General features: G+C 39.7%; 1 protein-coding gene across 2 annotated transcripts; it reads right to left on the bottom strand.

The window, feature by feature from the left end:
• Window position 1: 1 nt before the first annotated feature.
• On the bottom strand, window positions 2-19221 carry cd99l2 (CD99 molecule-like 2). Of its 2 annotated transcripts, XM_023263617.3 has the most exons (10): window positions 19048-19220; window positions 15349-15402; window positions 14290-14337; window positions 11922-12041; window positions 11162-11242; window positions 9514-9582; window positions 9373-9426; window positions 9149-9268; window positions 8054-8119; window positions 2-7742 (listed from the first exon to the last, which is right to left on the bottom strand). In XM_023263617.3, exons 1-10 carry the CDS (start codon window positions 19109-19111, stop codon window positions 7681-7683), a joined length of 738 nt encoding a protein of 245 aa, XP_023119385.1. In that variant the 5' UTR covers window positions 19112-19220; the 3' UTR covers window positions 2-7680. The 2 variants fall into 2 exon arrangements, with proteins under 2 accessions (XP_023119385.1, XP_023119386.1); XM_023263618.3 differs by lacking the exon at window positions 11162-11242 and having other exon boundaries at window positions 19048-19221.
• Window positions 19222-19492: the final 271 nt, after the last annotated feature.

Here is a 19492-nt window from a genome sequence, read left to right as displayed (position 1 = left end):
GTCCAGTGTCTTCCTTGTCTTTTGAAATTGTTTATTTTATTGGTTCATATAATGATACCTGTAACATATTGTCAAAGTTAGCATAGTGGAATAAGAGAGAAAGCAGAGTTCACTATTAGACTTCAAAGGAGTGTCCAACATCCAGTTGTCTGAAAGACACACAGTTCAACACGTGCAAGTAATTATAATACAGTATGTAGACAAAAGCATGCATCAAAGTGCGTATGTGTATCAGAGCAGTATACTGTAGAAGTGTGAGTACATGTGGTGGATGACCTTACAAAGGCAGCCCTCATTTCTGTGAGGTTTTAGTTCTGCTGGGCTCTGTACTGGGAACAAGATGTGGCTGTTCTTGTTTACCAGAACCTGTTTCTGAATCATAAAGTGAGGCTGCAGGATTTTGTCTGACTTTGCATGACACAGTGACCAGCACTGGAGGGACAGAACAGGCAGCGCAGCAGCATGACGGGGTGATGCCACTGTGGACACACTGTGTCTTCACTGTGGACACACTGTGTCTTCACTGTGGACACACTGTGTCTTCACTGTGGACACACTGTGTCTTCACTGTGGACACACTGTGTCTTCACTGTGGACACACTGTGTCTTCACTGTGGACACACTGTGGACAAGTTGCCACATAAGTGCAGATCCCATGCAGTCTGGATACCATGGTGTTATTATGTACAAATCAGGCTGGTTTAGTGCAATCATTCCTTGAGAAAAATAGATCCAGGCTTCTGTGCTTTGAACAATAGGGCTGTCAACAAATATCTTAAAATTGATTAAAAGATCCAATGGTAAAATTATTTGATCAACATTCAGCAATTGATTGTGAAAATTGATATTTTATTGTGGGAAAAAAAGGCAGACACATTTTGAAAGACCAATTGAAGCATGAGCAAAAACAGCAACAACTGTTTCTTTGCTTCAGCAGAAATTACTAAACATGTTTTTTGGCCAGTTTGACAGCACTTTTGTTCATGGTGAAAGTCGCATTTTACTGTTAATGATTTGACAGAAGCAAGGATTTTCAGTACCTCAAAACTGCCTGACAGTTCTTCTGAAACTTCAGTCATGGCAGCAAGTAATTGAGCCCAAACCCGCACAACTGAAGCTTATTCGGGACAGAAGGAACGTTTTCGTACAACTTGAACATGCGGTTTTAGAATGTCTTTAATCTGCTGTTTGAGAGGGAAGAGTAGAATCATAAATGTAAAAACCTTCCCGAGCTTTTAATATGGTCAGCATCTCATTTGATCTCTGGTCATGGTTTCAACTTTTTATGCATCCTGCAGAGAAGCACTTGTGACACAGTGAATCCAATGTTTTAAATGCAACTAGCTTTAATGAAAATATCTGGGTTTGCTGATATCTTGCTGTTGTGTTTAAATCAGAAATCCTATTATCCAATCATTTCCTTGAATGTGCTCCATTCAAAAGGTTCAGAAGATATACAGCTAGGGATTTTTAAAAGCGTCCTCAGCCCATCCTTAGTCCATTGTTCCCTAAATGGCACAAAACAAAGCAACACCCCTGCAGCCTAATATCCACCTCTACAGTGTCCTTAACAACCACACATGGTTGATGTGCTCCAAGCCCCTAATGTAAACACCTCCCCAGGGTCTTCAGCCACCCAACACCAAACCATTCACAAGGATGTAAACCGCAGTAGGGTGTAACTGCTACATGACGTAGCATTAAATTAGCTACATTCTGCTGGTAGGCCATTCAGCTGTGTAGCAGCTTTAGATTGTACTGATGGTCATAATATGGTATCTACTGTCTGTATGATCAGTACAGTCTGGTAAGTGCAGTGTTCCACATAGAACCTTAAAACAGCATCACCATCCTCAGTACCAACAGTAGCGCAGTCATTCACACATTGTGTACTGAAGTGAGCACACAGCTACACACGTATCATATCAGGTGCATCTTTACTTTCTTGACTTGTTATAAAACAGACCCTTTACGTCCACATACACTCTACTCCTCACTCTCATCCTAGTGATCAAACTAATTCAAATGTTGCACTTGAGGTCATCTGCGTTACATTCAGATTCAAGCACAGACCCAATGCTTTTTCTCCAGTATTATTTTCTTTCATTTCCAATAAAATAAAGGCAAAGTCAATCACAATCAGCACTACGTCTTTGGTGGATTAGAGTTTTTGCTACAAGCCAAATGTTTTTGCTATAAAACATGAAGATATTGAATACATTCAGTCAACAGAAAGTTTTGTTATTTTGTGTTTGATGTGAGTGAAGTTCAGCTCTCAGCAGCCTGAGCATGATCAAACAGCCACAGCGTTGTGTCCTCTGGGCATCATAGAAGATGAAGGCAGTGGCTGCTGCTGCTGCTCAGCTGCAGCTACGGTGTGTTAGATGAATACTGTGGCGCGTCCCTGTGGGACTGTGCAGGGTACAATAAGGCAAAGAGAAAAGCACCATTTGAATTACAGCTGATAGGGCAGAGAGATTATCCATGCATGAGTCTTACAAGGTGAACTCATCAATTTAACAGCAACTCCCACCACCCAGAGTCCCTGAACACAACACAGTGGGCTAGTTCAACATGCTGGATCGCTTTTAGAAAATGATATAAGACCCCTAAGAAACTGAGAGGCAACACTGGTTTATCATTCTCTCATCTGAATGGGATGTTACAGGATTGACAACTGGTTGCACAAAGATCTGTCTGCCCATATACATGTGAACCTCACAGCCATGGACAGAAATGTAGATTTTCCGAAGGCTGAAAAAGGAGCTCCTTTCATACCACTTCAATTACTACATGTAGAAAGGTTAGTATAGAATATGTGTCCAGTGAATCCAAAAAAATACTGACTATCCCAGCTTTTATATTTATGATAACAGAGGTCTACCCTCTGAGGTCTTCACACATATGACAGTTTTTTTTTTTTCAAGATTTATACCCAGCATTTGTTTCATTTTAAGAGCAGAAGCCGGGGTGCTACTATGACTTCGAGGTTAAGGTGGCACCATGAATGGACCTTGAGGTTGTACCTTGGCTTTAGAAATTAAATGTTCAGCAAAGTTGTGCTGCTTCACACTCAAAATACATACACAGCTTTGTGTTAATGATGAGCACAGTGTCTGTATTCACCATATTTGTCTATCTTTGTGCAACCGGCTGCTGTGGCATGTTGTGCTGCAGCAGCTGGAGTGTTCAAGGACTGTGAGTAAAAGAGTGGACAAAAGAATTGTGGATAGAAGAGTCTGCTTCTCCAAGACAACATGGAGGAGAGCAAAGTGTAGTATTTGTGTAGAACTATGCCGCAACCTGTCAGATATGTAACCCAAACTTCCCATAGACCACAAGCACAGCTGGATGACTGTACTGTCCAACACTATTACAGTTCATACAACACATACTCATTCAGTATTACACATATTTAAGGACAAAATATAAAAACAGAGATTTATACACATTAAAGTCAAGAGCTAACATCCAAAGTCCTTCACACATTTTCTCCTGTGTCGATACAGACTATTCTGTCAGACACTACTCAGTCCAGTATAATCCATAATGGTAGTTGCTAACCAGTTATGGTCGCACGTTTCACATTTATGCATAGGTGGTTGTTGGTCTGTTTTTCAAAGAACAGTTTAAAAGAAAGGCCAGAACCGAAACTCTCACATTAAAAAAAGGGTTTTGCAGACATGCATGCAGTGGGTGCATATTCTAATTGGAAAACTTTTTCAGAAAGCTCAGAAATATTCAACTACAGCCTGAATGAAAAAGTAATGTAGTGAGTACATTCTGTTAACTTCCACACAACCACCTTTACAAATGAAACAGTCGTCTTTTGTTGACTTTGCCAGTGCCACCCTCGACCACAAAACACGACAACTTTAGTCACTATTTTTCATGCTGCATTGTGGGATAATTTAAATCCTCACTTTAGATCTTGAGCAGCGCTATAAAACAATCTAAATATCAGACAGTATAGAAAACAGTGAATGGTTTTCCGATGCAGCCCAGGTCTCCCAGTTAAAGCTTTCTCATGTAAGAACACACAAGACTCAAGAAGTGTGAAGAAAAACACAACAAGCTCACTCACGAGGAAGCAGTAACTATCTACAAAAGTTCAGCTATGTTATTAGGAAAATTCATTTCAGGTACAAAGTGTAAAAAGAGCAGGCGAAGAGTGTAAACACACACACTAAAGACTTAAGTCTAACATGGAGCATAAATATGCTCTCAGAGTCTTCTACTAGTATAAACACAGAACTGCTCACAGTACAACCATCACAACTTTCCAAAAGTATTTGTTAGGACACTATTTCAAACCTAAAGCTACCTATGGCTGCTAAAATTATCTACACAGCTAAAGCACTCCTACCTTTTTAAAATGCAGATTATCTGAACTACAATGTTCTGTGTGGCAGTTAGTCACTCCTCTGTGACTTCAAACATCCATTGCTTATCTCATCAATACATCTTCTTTCTACTTTTGTAAATCCTATTCCCATGGCATCCATTTTGAACACTATCTAGTGTTTAACTGCATCTGAAACTCCCTTTCTGATACGCTGATTAGGGGACACAGCCAAAAAGAACATAACTTTCACCAGGTATGAATATTTTTGTGTGTAGACATACAGTACCGTTCATAAGTTTGGGGTCACCCGGACAATTTCATGTTTTCCATGAAAACTCTCACTTTTTTTCATGTGTTAAAATAATTGCACAAGGGTTTTCTAATCATCAATGAGCCTTTCAACACCATTAGCTAACACAATGTAGCATTAGAACACAGGAGTGATGGTTGCTGGAAATGGGCCTCCATTAAAAATCAGCCATTTCCAGCTAGAACAGTCATTTACCACATTAAGAATGTCTGGACTGTATTTCTGATTCATTTAATGTTATCTTCATAAAAAAAAAAAACTGCTTTGCTTTCAAAAATAAGGACAAGTGATCCCAAACTTTTCAATGGTAGTGCATGTGGACAACGAAACATATCATCTAGTTTGTTTAGGAAGAAGTGAGGCTGGAAAACTGTTACAAATCCGTATCAGCTTCTTCGATGATTCTGTGGCAGACAGTAATATCCAGTGTAGCAGGCTGTGACAACACAATATCAACCCTGAAAAACAAAACACAGGGTCTCTGGGCTGAACATTGGCGTCACATATGACAATTGGTATTGATGTCTCCTGTTTCAGGACAGTAATGAGGTTAAAGGCACTCTGTAGAGTAACAGCTTCAAAGGTGTTAGGCATACTGGTTACATGCTACACATTCCCAGGAATGCTTTCACATTGTTCTAATGACAGATAGCTGGTGACAGTAAAGCACCAAGAACATAAAACTATATAGTCTTGTGTATGTTTTGAGGGAGAGAATGCATTTATTATGTTTGTTAAGCCTCATGGATACTCAGAAGGCACTAAAGCCAGATGTAACAGTGTAACTCACAGGATACTTGGATGATTTTGAACTTATCTTTATCAGTTTATGCTTTGGATTCCTACAAGGTTTCATCTAATAGCTTCACATTCTGATCAGTCTGCTTAGTTTATGTTTTTGTACCGCTGTTCCCAAAACAAGTCATCACAATGATGTCAGGTCAAAATGGCCGCCATGGGAAAAAGGTCACTTCAGAGTTGTGTTTCTGCACACACACTACTGCTAACACAAGAAAACAGAGCGCAAACAATATTTGCTATTATGTAGCATCTTCAACATTTTCTGCCTGTCCACGAATCTCATCGCAGTCAACTTTTTTCCCGGAACAAAGTGCTGACATTTCCTCTTTTTCCACTGAAGAAAATCCCTTTCAGATTAACGGAGAACGCACGCGCTGTGCATTTTTAAGCTTAAACTGCAGTGGAACTGATGTAGCTAGCTTCAATTTCTTACATCAAGTGCAGTGAGTGCTTATCTGATGTTCCATATTTGGCACTATGTTCAAACTTCTGAACTTCAGCTTTTCTTTTGAACCTAAATTGCTATTGTGTCAACCACTCAGTCCTTTACAAAGAACATGATGGGTGGTTCACTGGGAGTTTCACATCCCCATTTTGAACAACCAATCTCCTCCAGGCTCCACTCACTAGGCATTGTAATTAACTAAAGGCTAGTTGAAACAAAAACTATTTGAAATATTAAGTTATTTACACTATAAAAAGTCGCACGCAGTTTGTAGACAGAAATGTTCAGATGCCTTATTTTCCTCACTGCAAAAAAGATCCAAATCTGAATAAGGCAACTTTGTACGTGAGGAGGAAGTAGATGGACCTACATGGACGTACATGCAGCAACTAATGATGTAACCATCAAATGATATAAACAGTAGTTACATGCAGTAACTCCAATTCATGACTACGCACATTACTTACTAATGAACTTTCTCAGATAACAGTGAAGCCCATACAATACATGAACCAAGTGGGTCAAACTGTAATTAAGCGTGTTTAGATACTTCATTGACCCTGAATTATTAATGTATGTAACATTACTATAGTAGTCAGTGATTATGATGTGCTCATAGCAAACTGAAAATGCAATAAATTAAATAAAAATGTCACATTTTGTAGGATTAGTTAGTCTCTATGTGTATTAGCTTTCCAGTTCTAGGAGCTGACCCCTGTAGTGAATCCTTTCTATGTGATCACAACATTTAACAAAGCAATCAGTTGCTACAGGGCTATGACAAGGGCCTTGTTAAATGTCTCTCATTCAAATTCAGCACCACAGTGGAGGGAAAATACAGATCTCCATTCCTTAATTTTGAGAAGGGTTGTTCCAGTTTAGATCTGATTTACTTCAGTGGTCATCAACAAAAGTAAATGCTTTGATTTATGACAGAAGATCAATTATCTGTCAAAAGAAAAAGTAAAACTGAAAGCCACTGTGTTCCGTAACAAGTAAAGGCATGAGATATTCCTGATTAAAATTCACATCTTTCATTCACAGAAAACAAACACAATTACAAGAAAATAAAAATACAATGGTATGCATCACAGCATACTCTGGTTCACTGAAAGTTTAGCTGCACAAAATACAAACTTTTCTGTCTCTTTTTAAAATCAGGCTGCAAGTAATTTATTCATCAGTATCCCAAACGTTATCTAGTCAGTAAGTAATCCACCTAGTTCAATGTACAGTGACTAAATCTCCGTGAACTCAGAGCAGCTTGGCACATACTGACAGATGCCCAGATGAGTTTCTCTCACCCACACAATACAATAAGATCAACTAGATCCTTGCTTGTGTTGTATCTACTCTCAGATGTACATCGCTTTGGATAAAAGAGTCTGCTAAACGAAACTGTAGAATTGTAGAACTTCTTTCTGTATTCTTCCCCCACTGTTCACGCTGTGTCTGGATATGATGCCACTGCAGCTTCAGCCCACAGATAACTGAAGCTAACATTGTTAGTGGTGTCAAAACAATAAATTACTATGTACACATACATTTGTCAAAATTCCATAACTGGCAAGAGAATAAAAACCACATTCAGCGTAGAAGGACTAGAAATCTCAGCTTCTGCAGCACAAACTACAGGATCAACATGACATGCTACACAACAGTCTGGCCTGTAGCATGGCTGTGAGAGTGTTTGTGTGTGTGTGTTTGTGGGTGTATGCGTGTTTTGTGCGTGTGTATACATAGGGATGAGTTGTGGGGGGGAGGACCTTCATGTGTGTGTTACACAGCATTCTCTTCAGTAGGAGGCTCAGCATTGGGCGGCTCCAAGAGAGTCTGTTGGACTGCAGAGACAAAAGCACACGTCACCTCCATCAGATATTACAAAAACAGTCATAAAGTCGGTAGATTTCTAACTGTATGTGGGTGAAAAGATGTTCTAAAAACAATCTCTACAAGTGTATGAACTACATTTTCCCAACTGATCCCCATCACCTGATAACTGCCTTCAAAAACTCTAATCAGTTTCTTCCACACGTACTATCAGTTCCATAAGTCGAAAAAAACTGTTTCTTTTAGCAAAAAAAAAAATAGATAAGAATGGAAATGCACATGAAGTAGATGTGAGTGGAGTGTAGCAGCAGTGTGTGTGTACCTTGTGGTTCTGTTGCCACCACTGTGTCAGGGTTGTCAGCTTTCACCATGTCAGTGTTCAGGCTCTCTGTCACAACACAGCAGAACAGCCACTCAGTATAAACAAGTCAGAAGCACAGGCATAACCTTAACCTGGAAGATATATGATAGATCCATCAAAAACTCACAGATATCTCTAGTTTACGATTAAAAAGTTCAAACAAGTCAGAGATGGTCAAGCAGAAGGCAGCTGATTATTTGAGACTGAATAACCCAATTATTAACTGCAGCCCTGTTATTACTATGTCTGTTGCAAATACCTGTAATACAGTGTACTACTGGTTTTACAATGGTGAGTTTTTGTATAATTAATATAATTAACAACGAATGACGGAGAACACTGTTTTGAAGCAAATACTCATGTAATTCACAACTAAATATCAGCTGGAATGCGGCGGAGTTTTGTAGTGATCGATGTACGTTTGTCTGTCTGTCTGTCTGTTCGCAACATTACTCAAAAACAGACTAATGGATTTGGATGAAATTTTCAGGGAAGGTCAGAAACGACACAAGGACCAAGTGATTATATTTAGGCAGTGATGCGGCTTATAGTCTGGATCTACGGATTTGTAAAAGATTTCTGTATCATTGCAAGATAGCGGCATGGTGTCAGTGTAACTATGACAGCAAGTAAACACGACGTCAGCTGACTGCTGACGATCACATGATTGCAATCCTACTACAAATCGACCGTTGTGGACGTATCAGGATTTATCTGTCGGAAATGACACAAGGAACAACTGACCAAATTGTGAGGGTGTTTCCGAATCCCATCAATTCCCGCCGCCCGATTGGTCACTTGATTCATTATCCGTACATAACATACACATGCATCATGCCTGTGCTCAGTGCAAGGTCATTCTGTTTGTGGGTACATCTATATTAAATGGCAACATTTTATATTGCTGTGATTTCTGGTCATCAATAACTAATAAATAAACAAATGCTGCATTTCTAAATAAAAAAATAAAAAAAAGCGTAGTCATACATTGCTGAGGACAATATGCTTGAGGGACTGGCCCCTCTAAAATACATGACTGCATTGTAAAAGCCTTACGCTGTATACTGAAGCAGAACTTCTTCTTCTGGTAGGAGATGTAGCTGCTGATTGCGCCCACCAGTGCCATGGCAACCGCACTAACAATCCCTGCAATGGTGCCCACCTCTGCTGTAGTCTCTGAAAATGCACACACACACACAGATCCATACACACATTAAGCTGAGGCAGCCAAACAGACATGTATGCATATGAAAAAAACAGCAAAGACACAGAAAACCCACCACTGTTGTCATCATACTGGTTAATCTGATCTTTGTCACCACTTGGTCGCCCCCCTGTGGAAATAGAGTGTTCACATTTGATCTTTTCCACAGTGAGGAGTTAAATACTTTTCATGTACTATCTTTAGAGAGTCATGTTACCTTTGCCTTTATCAGGTTTGTAGGTGTCATCTTTACTCACATCAATGAGATCACTGTCAGAAAATCCACCTAGGAGAAGACAACAATAATCATCACACCAAAGATATTCACCAATATATTGTCCTGGCCCACAGACTCAAGATCACTTGAGATATCAACATAGGTGCGACTATTGGATTAAAGAAACAAACAAACAAAAAACTAACTCAGCAGAAAATATAGAAAATGACTGAAAACATGCAGTGACTGAAATAAATTCATAAAAACTATGAAGCAATTTTTTGTCTTTAGCCAATAGACTCAAAAAACCCTACCACAAATAACATGTGAAGCAGAAGACAGTGTTTTTCTGTCAGCAGAGTAGGGGGTGGTGGGTTGTGTGGTGATGAGAGACAGTGGACAACAATGAGCTTCCTCTCTTTAGGAGAACAGACTTGGGAGTGTCATTTACTGCAGTTCTTCTGTAGCACTTCTTTTAACACACTGTGTGTTGAAGACGATAAAGCAGTCTTTCTGTCCTCTAACTGACGCTGTATTTCCATTCTGTACTGCAGTCTGGTCTAGTATCACACAACTATGCTGGGGGTGGATCTACTGTGACCCTGTACAGTTCTTTTTGGTCCACATGAGCTGTATGTGCTGCAGCTGTGGAAGTTTGCAGTGATGTGAGAAACAAGAATCGTACAATTATAGCATGAGTCTTTTTTCAGGTTTTTGAATACATTCTTAAAACACACTTTATGTCTCGCCTATTCCATCCTCTTTTTTTCTCTTTAAAAATAAAAAATTCATTTTCTCATTAATAGGCAACCATGGCTGAGTATTCCTACCCTGAAACTGCAGGGTACTGAGGTTTCATAACAAACCTAAGGAATCAAACCTGTCACTTGCAAAGGCGGCTTTCCATATCATTCTTCTTCAGAATCAGTTTCTGTGACTAAACGACTAAACAGTAGAAAAGCCACTGTTTTGCTGATCACATGTCTGCAGCTGGGACTTCTCAGTGGGCGCAGTGGTTAGCACCATCGCCTTACAGCTAGAAGATCCCTGGTTTGGTTCTGCCTAGAGTTTGCATGTTCTCCCTGCATGCATGGGTTTTCTCCAGGTTCTCCAGCTTATAGATAATGGATGGATGGATGGATGGATGGATGGATGGATGGATGGATGGATGGATGGATGGATGGATGGATGGATGGATGTGTACAGTGGAGACATGGGTGGCTTGGAAGAATCCTAATCTAAGAGATTGCAGAAAAAGAACATATCCATTGTAGATGTGTGGGTAGACTTAGGGTAAAGTATAGAGGTACAATTTACAATGATGAGGGTTTCTTGTAAACTGGTATCAAAACTCAGACATGATCAAACCAAAGCCACAGGCAAACTGTGCATCAACAATAAATCAGAAATAATGATTTGTCACTCATTAAAGGCCCTATGTGCAGAATATTAAGGAGATTAGAGTAACTAATCATTAAATAATATGTCTTTGCTTGGCTGCACTACTGTCTGTCAGTGTTTTTCATTTTTATTTTTTCTAATTCGACACATGGGGCTTTAATTGCATAGAAAATCCTTATGAAGTCAACAGACTTAAGAGTGATGATTTACTAATTTTGTGAACCCTATGGGAGACACTCCCACCCACCTCCCTGCCCCTTGTTCTTATCCTTGCCACCAATGTCATTGTTGGGGTCCAAGGCATCAGCCAGGTCAAAGTCATCAGAAGCTGTAAGGGTCAAAAGGTCTATGATCAATGTTACTGCAAAATGAAGGCAAAATCAGGAGTTAAAAAAACAAACATTAGTGCATACAGAGAGGGTAATAACAACTGAGAAAAACTAAACCAGATACAAATGAAGCAGATTTGTCTCCAGTCCCAGTCCTGCACTAGCCTCACCTCATGTCTGTGATATAAAATCAAAAAGTTGCAGTCGTAAGTCTGCTGTTCATGATTAGCTACCTTACTCTACGTCGTATGTTGCAAACTATTTATGTTAAGTTTTAACACAATTCCCACTATGTGTTCAAAATAAGGTATGTCTGAACTTAACTTCCTGACAGTTTCAATTCATAATGACGAGTTTGATTTCTGAGGAGCTCAGTGAATGATATTCCATAGATCTCCCTGTAATGCTAATCAGAACGGTTCATAAGACCGTTGTACTGATGAAATCAGAGCTGGTAAATTGTGCATAATCCTGACTGTAATAAGGCAAAAGTTAAGAAAGTAAATTAAAAGAGAAACTGGTCAGAAAACAGAACTCAACAACATAAATGAGGTCAAATTAGAGATGAAGACCTCATTTTAAAGTAATGCTGCATCAAACCTGGTTCTCTGTGCAGCTGAGGTGCAGGCCTCGAGAGAAGAGCAGGTAACGAACCTTTAGGGGGATGCATTCTCTCACCTGGTTTGGGTTTGGGCTTGGCTGGGGCCTTGGTGCTTGTGGGGACCTTAGGAACAACCTTGGGTGGGGCTTTGGTAGCGATTGTGGCATCATCAAAGTCAAGCAAATCCAGAATAGGATCTGCAGAGAACAGAGACACTGTTGCATCTACATCAAGGTTTTATTTTAATCTTTAAACATCAAATATTTAAACACCCAGATTCTGACAAAGTTTGCTGAGCTGGAAATGCATGAGAAACATTTCTCTAAAACCTAATCTAAAACATTTCCAGGAACAGGTGACCTTATGCTGCAATGGAAGGAGAACGTAAATTTAATTAATTTTCTGGGCCTATGGTGTTGAAAAGACGATCAAATATACTTGAAGAACTAACCGAAAAATGTTGCTGCATGCAAACAGTTTTCATCCTCCATGTCTCATTAAAATATCACCTTTGGGCAAATCCAGAATTTGAGATGCATATGATTCTGATTCCTGATTCCTGATCAGAATTTCAAAAACGCCTCTACTGACATGTAAACGCCATTTCACACAGACAAGATATCAACCCCACATTCTCAGTCCATTGATTTCAACTACTGTAAGATTATGGTAAAATCTGACATCAACTACAGGATACAATGCCTATAAAAAGTATTCACCCATTTGGATGTTTCACCCTTTTGTTGTTTTTATATATGAAATTAATTAATTATTAATATAATTTGGCTTTTTTGACATGAAATTGCAATAAAAAACTTCTTTAATATCAAAGTGAAAACAGAATTTGTACAAAATCATGTCAATTAGTTAAAAATACATAAAGTAAATGATTGCATAAATATTCACCCCCTTTAAATGTGACTAACCTAATTCAACAGAGCTCCAGCTGGTTGACGCAAACAGTGTCACAATTAGTGAAATGGGATCACCTGAGTGCAGCTTATGGGGGTTTAGTGATTGTAGTATAAAGGACACCTACATCTGGAAGGTCCAGTCTCTGGTTCATCAATATTCCTGCTACATTTGCAACATGAAGACAAAAGAACAATCCAGGCAGCTCAGTGCAAAGATCTTTGAAAAGTATAAGTCAGGAGACGACTAGAAAAAGATTTCTAACTCACTGGACATCCCACGGAGTTCAGTTAAATCCATCAGGAAATGGAAGGGGTATGGCGCTTGTTTAAATCTGCCTAGAGTTGGTCTTGGGCAAGAAGTTGACTGGTGAGGGAAGCCACCAAGACACTATGACCCTCTGAAGGAGTTAAAAGCTTCAGTGGCTCAGATGGGAGAGACTCTACATACAACAACTGTTGCCCGGTTCTTCACCAGTCGAAGATGTAGGGAAGAGTGGCAAGGAAAAGGCTACTGTTGAAATCTCACCTGGAAATCACCCAAAATCATGTGGGAGACTCCAAGATCACTTTGAAGAAGGTTCTTTGGTCTAATGAGACAAAAACTGAGCTTTTTGACCATCAGACTAGACGCTATGTTTGGCGAACACCAAACACTGCACATAACAACAAACTCACCATCTCCACCATGAAGCATCATTATATGGGGGATGCTATGGGGATGCTTCTCAGCAGCAGGGCCTGGAAGGCTTGCAAAGGTGGAGGGGAACATGAATGCTGAAAAATATTGACAAATCCTGGAGGATAATCTGACTCAGTCTGCAAGAGAACTATGACTTGGGAGAAGATTTATTTCCTAGCAAGACAATGACCCCAAGCAAACAGCAAAAGCTCAACAGAAATGGTTCAAAGACAACAAGGTGAATGTTCTGGAGTGGTCAAGTCAAAGCCCAGAACTCAGTCCAATTGAGAATTTGTGGCTGGACTTGAAAAGAGCTGTTCACTCCCGTTCCCCGAGCAACCTGACAGAGCTTGAGCTGTTTTGCAAGGAAAAACAGAAAATAATTGGAGTGTCCAGCTATACAAGGCTGACTGAGACGTATCCACACAGACTCAGTGCTGTGATTGCACATGATTATATAAAAATCTGTGTTCACTTTGATTTTAAAGACGTTTTTTTTTTTTTTTGCAAACTCTTGTCAAAAAAGCCAAATTATATTGACCATGATTTCCTGTATTTGTTTGTGTCTCCATACCCTGAGGAAGGCACAAGCCCACACACATTTGTCTGTTTAATGTCACTGGCTCACTAAAATAAAGGCCTTTTACCTTTCAAACACACTTTGAGCACTTGGACCTGGGTTTCTTATGACATTTCGTTTTAATTTTTATGCTTTCCTAAATCAGTGGTAACTTCCACAAGCACCTGAGGTCTGAAAGACACCTGCAGCACTCCTGTAATTTCTCTATACTATAGGTTACAGAACACAGTTTAAATGGGTTGTTGTAACAGTAGCTGCTATGTGGTTCTTACCTCCTCCGGCTTCTCCTCCTGGTGCTGCTGGCTTTGGTGTAGCAGTTGCTGATGTAAAATGAGAGAATAATTACATATTATATTTTGTATATATTAAGTAATCAATGGAGAATAAGATGTAAATTCTAATACGCGCTTTGACACTACATCAAAGCCACAGTTAGATGTCAGTAAAATTGGGAGTGTATCCCTTTGAAACAAATGACTGAAATCACAGAGCACAACTACTGAAAGTTTAATAAAAGCGTTAGTAAGATCTGTTGCCTCTTCGGTCCTGACTTCAGTGGACAGCTCATCGCACCACTGTGGATCCAAAAGGGAGAAGTCCGACCAAGATAAGTGACCACAATGGGTGTACCATTTTACTGTTGCTGAGGCAGAAAGGTCCAGCTTCCTTGCTGTTCCTGTAGACCAGCAGGAGCATTTAGACCTGGATGTGAGTAACAAAGCGCCACTGTGCAGTGTGGATTCCAGAAGTGGCAGCAGCAATCTGGATCAGCTACAGCGGTCATGTCAGAGGAGTGGTCCACCAAACAGAGAGTGCAGAGCCTGTGACATGCATCAGCTGGTTCACTGTCAAATGCAATAGACAGGTCTAGTAGTAGGACCAAGGAGAAGGAGTTCACGCTCCTATATTACGATGGAGTAGGCGAGACTCCGAGTCTGCAGGGCATCATTAAAAGTCCCACAGCCAGAGACTCTAATCATTTCAGGTTTACAGTCTTTCTATAGCATCAGTTTATGCATTAATTATATAACAATAATGTAACATTTCCAAATTACACAGAAAACAATGTTTTAACTGCAAGCTGAGAGAAGGCTCCATGCTATAGGCCCTGATAAAGTAGTTCCACTAATTCTGTCAAGTTCAAAGAGCTGATCTCAACAGAATTCTCTAATATGACTTTTAAGTGATCCATGTTTATTCAGACTTGAGACGAGCATGTTAAGATACCATCAAATTAACATAAAAAGATGCATATCTCAAACAGGGTCCCAAGTTCACCTTGTGTTTGGACTGTGGGAGGAAAAAGGCGAGTGGTGTTTCACTGTACTTACGTGGTGTCTTGTCATCCAGAGCATCCCCCAGGTCGAAGTCCCCCTGGGAAAGGACTGTGGCACAGAGACGGACATACTGTATCAGTGCTTTAAAGCTCAATCTCATGTCTGATCAAAGCGTCTACAAATATGACCATTTTAGTGCTCAGCTGTCCAGGCTCAGCTGGTGACACAAAGACACAAAAGCCTGCCCCGGGGTCAAACTGTGCCAACAATGCTCTAATCCTCCCCTCTGTTTGTTTGTCTGGACTGCAGTGTACAGATTATTAAGCAGGAAAGATACAGCCACACAGGCAAACAAAAATGAGCTAACCTCAGTGACAAGCAATTTGCAGCTTGTTTTATGGTAATCCCCCATTCCAAACAACAAAATATCTTCATTCCATAGAGACAGTTTATTCAATTGCTATTCCTACAATATCCACATAAAATATTTAGAAAAATAAAGAATAAACATTCATTTAAACTGATACAGTACAAAAGAAGACAATTAAGGCAGAAAAAGCACAGCTAGTTAGAACTAGCAACATTTTTCCAGAGGTCCTTTGTTACTTTTAAGTTTTTCTCTTTTGTGAAGTATTGAATCATTTGACCTCTAACTGCTATTGAATGGACTCAACTGAGAAGCTCAGGGAGGAAATGTCTTTTCGATTTACAGACACCTGATACATGACAAGGGGCCTCAAACAAACAGACAGGAAAAAGACAGGAAACTCCTGATTTATCTTCAACAATGTGTTGTGTGATTGGCATGTATTTTAAACAAAATACCTTACCCTAAAAAGCATCCAGTAACTACAGCTGTCAAATAAATGAGTGCAGTATAAATACATTATTTCTTTTTGAAATGTACAGTGCTGAACAAATTTATGAGACCGCTACCCACTGAAAGGTGTTTCCCACTGCTGCCTTAAATTGACAGGATTGCTGATTATCAAAATATTTTTGATGTTTCTGTAATGGTTAATCCGCCAGTATGTGCAAGCTCTTTTGATAAAATTAGATCTTTAATGCTAAAATACAATTACTGTTGTTATTCATGAATTTTCAGATTTACTGTTTTACAAAAAACAGAGACTGGTGCTCACAAAATGCACCAAGGAAGAGGCTGGAAATGAAAGCTAACTGAAGCAGATGCCAGGAACCTCAAGATCTTAAGTACTAGAGACAGAAGGAAGACCACTGCTGATCTTCAGGCAGAGATTAATACTTCTAGCTCAGAATCTGAGAAAGTCTCTAGGATAACCAAAACCAAACAACTGAAGGAACAAGGCTTAATGGAAAGAATAGTTGCTAAGAAGCCATTATTGAGGACTGCAAACATCCAAAAACATCAAATCTGCCAGGGAGCACAAACACTGTAACAGAACATCTGATGCAGCATTACCACATGATTAAATGTGGCATACTAGGAGGGCAGCATGAATTTGTAAAACCATTGACATGACAGTTTTAATCGTGGGTCAGACGGGGAAAAAAAATGTACTGTTTCAAATTGCAATTTGAAATTGGTCTTAAGTTTGAAGAATGTCCTCAATCTTAGTTAAGAGAAGTGAGCTTACTAGAACTCTGCAGCCTCATCTCTGTTGTAGGGTACAGACTCCAAACTGCATTAGCAGCCGCAATAACACACTCAAATGTCTGAGGAAATTGCTTGTGGGCAAGTTGTAGAATATATATAGGTCAAATTTTGCTGCAGTAATGTTGCATTGATGACTTTAATCGTTTCAAACTGTCTACAGTGCAATGCTTAATGCAATGTACCCATTTAAGGGATGGTTAGGTATATTCACCATATTTCAGGCATATCCGTTCTGTAAAGCGTCTTGAGACAATTTGAACTGTCATTGGCGCTAAATAAATAAATTGAATTGAATTGAAAATATGTATGTGTATACTACTGTTTAAAAGTTTGGGGTCACCCAGGCAATTTCATGTTTTCCATGAAAACTCACACTTTTATTCATATGCTAACATAATTGCACAAGGGTTTTCTAATCATCAATTAGCTTTTCAGCACCATTAGCTAACACAATGTAGCATTAGAACACAGGAGTGATGGTTGCTGGAAATGTTCCTCTGTACCCCTATGGAGATATTACCACATTAACAATGTCTAGACTGTATTTCTGATTCATTTAATGTTATCTTCATTCATTCATCTTCAAAATTGCTTTTCTTTTAAAAATAAGGACATTTGTAAGCAACCCCAAACTTTTGAACGGTAGTGTAGATACCATACGTCTCCCAGGGAGGCAGGATGCAGCCTTAAATCATCTCACATTCATCTTCCAAGCCCCCCCACCCCTTTTCTGCTCAGTGCCAAGGATAAATAGACAGATGCTTTCATTAATTAATTCCCAAATGTGTTCATAGAGACATGTAATAATATTTCCTTTTATCCTCTCACCAGTTGCTTTTATCTTTTAATGTTTAAGGCGGTCCTGTCCTCATATACTATACATTAGAATATGTTAACACACAGTATGTGGCGTCCCTAAAGCCTGGACACATGAAAAATCTCATTAACTGTATTTTTATTTTGCCTCCACAGATTAAATATGGCTATTATATTAAATATATATTTGAGTAACAATCAAATTTACATTAAATTCAATATATTAAAACATTTACATATTGAAAAAAATGTTGTCAAAATTTCATTTCTTGCAAATCTGTATTTTTGCCTATGTGTCCAGACTTTAGGGACCACCCTGTATAGTGGCACTAAGCTCTAAGAGCCAGCTGCAGTACAGCGGCTTCACTTCGGTTTCCTGAGATGCCCCCATGCGATGTCTGGTACGGAGGCTGTCGCTGACCTTGTAAGGTCTGATGTGACTGATCCATATTAGAAACAGCTTCTCCAGTTTCGCCTGCATTTCTGTGAGATCCACTAATAGTGATATCAAATTTGGGCTTTGGGCATGTATACTCAGTGTTAACAGATAGCAAGATTGTGAAAATCAGACAGGTGCATCCGCTGTATCTCCACAGCAGCTATGCAAAGAACAGTACTGTCCACATTAATATCCAACCTAATACCAACTAACCCTAACACGTTCATTTTTTTTTTTTTTGAAAACATGATTTCTGTCCTTCCTCCAAATTTGTTGGGCCAAATTTCTGATAATTTGCATAGTATTTGCATAATGTGCATCACAGTGCTGCATTGACTAGAAAGTGTTGCTAATGTTAGGTGCAAATGATTGCAAATGTTAATCAAATCATCTGCTTTTCAGTTGTATTTATTTATATTTTGCAGGTAAATTATTAACTCTTCACCCATCATGACATCATTTCCAGCATGGCACGTGCAGCTGTAACCCAGACAGGGATGATTGGGTGTTTCCTCTCTGACCTGTCCCAACGATTATCCTAGATCAATAACCCAACCTTTGGAAATATACCATCTGCAATGGCCCGGTCTATGACAGCTGCTTATTCTCAGGATCTGTTAAATCGGTGCAACAAGAATCAGTGTGGAATAACTGGATTTAACTGTAATGATAAAAGTCTATAACATGCGGATCTGTGCGATGAAAGGATCATTATTCAGAAAGGATGGGAATAGACGGGCCTCTGCTCTCAGACATATACCGGTGTCTCCAAGGCCGGTGAACCGTTCCTCGGCCTTCAGCAAAGTGCGGCACAAAAGGCAGAACATGTGGTTTGCTGAGGTGTGCCATAAAAAAGCCTTACCTTGCAGCGGCAGCAGCTGGAGCAGCAGCAGCAGATAGAAAGCGCACAGAGGGCGGAGAGCCATGACTCCACAGACGCACAGCCGGGACAAAGTGGATAGAAAGCCGGAGATAACGGGCCTGTCTACGACCTGGTCCTCTGAAAACCGCAATCAAGGCGTTCACTATGGCACTCCGAGGCACTCCCATTCTGTGCCACTTCCTGCTGCCTTTCAAAACAAAATCTTCTGCTCTCCCCGTCGTTCCTGCTGTATTTTCGGCGAATTTCTGGTCGCTGATTTAGCTCCTCGTTTCTGTGTATTAAAGTTACACATTTGGATTTTTTTTTCTCCCAGAAAATAACGCCTATCTACCTTAAAAGGCTTACATGTAAGTCTCCACCACTGATCTATTAAGTCTTAAGCCGGCTGTCTTGAGCACACCAGCTCACCTAGGACTCTGTTCAA

Source organism: Amphiprion ocellaris, chromosome 23, assembly GCF_022539595.1.
Source record: "Amphiprion ocellaris isolate individual 3 ecotype Okinawa chromosome 23, ASM2253959v1, whole genome shotgun sequence".
Classification (NCBI taxonomy): domain Eukaryota; kingdom Metazoa; phylum Chordata; class Actinopteri; family Pomacentridae; genus Amphiprion; species Amphiprion ocellaris.
This window is presented reverse-complemented; position numbering and strand designations above follow the sequence as displayed.

Bases quoted from the DNA above. Each gene is read 5' to 3' on its own strand.
- cd99l2 (XM_023263617.3), bottom strand. From the start codon at position 19,111: ATGGCTCTCCGCCCTCTGTGCGCTTTCTATCTGCTGCTGCTGCTCCAG. The intron at 9,427-9,513 runs GTAACATGACTC...CTATTTCCACAG, and splicing joins CAAACCTGATAAAGGCAAAG to GGGGGCGACCAAGTGGTGAC. The intron at 7,743-8,053 runs GTACACACACAC...TTGTCTCTGCAG, and splicing joins GGTGGCAACAGAACCACAAG to TCCAACAGACTCTCTTGGAG.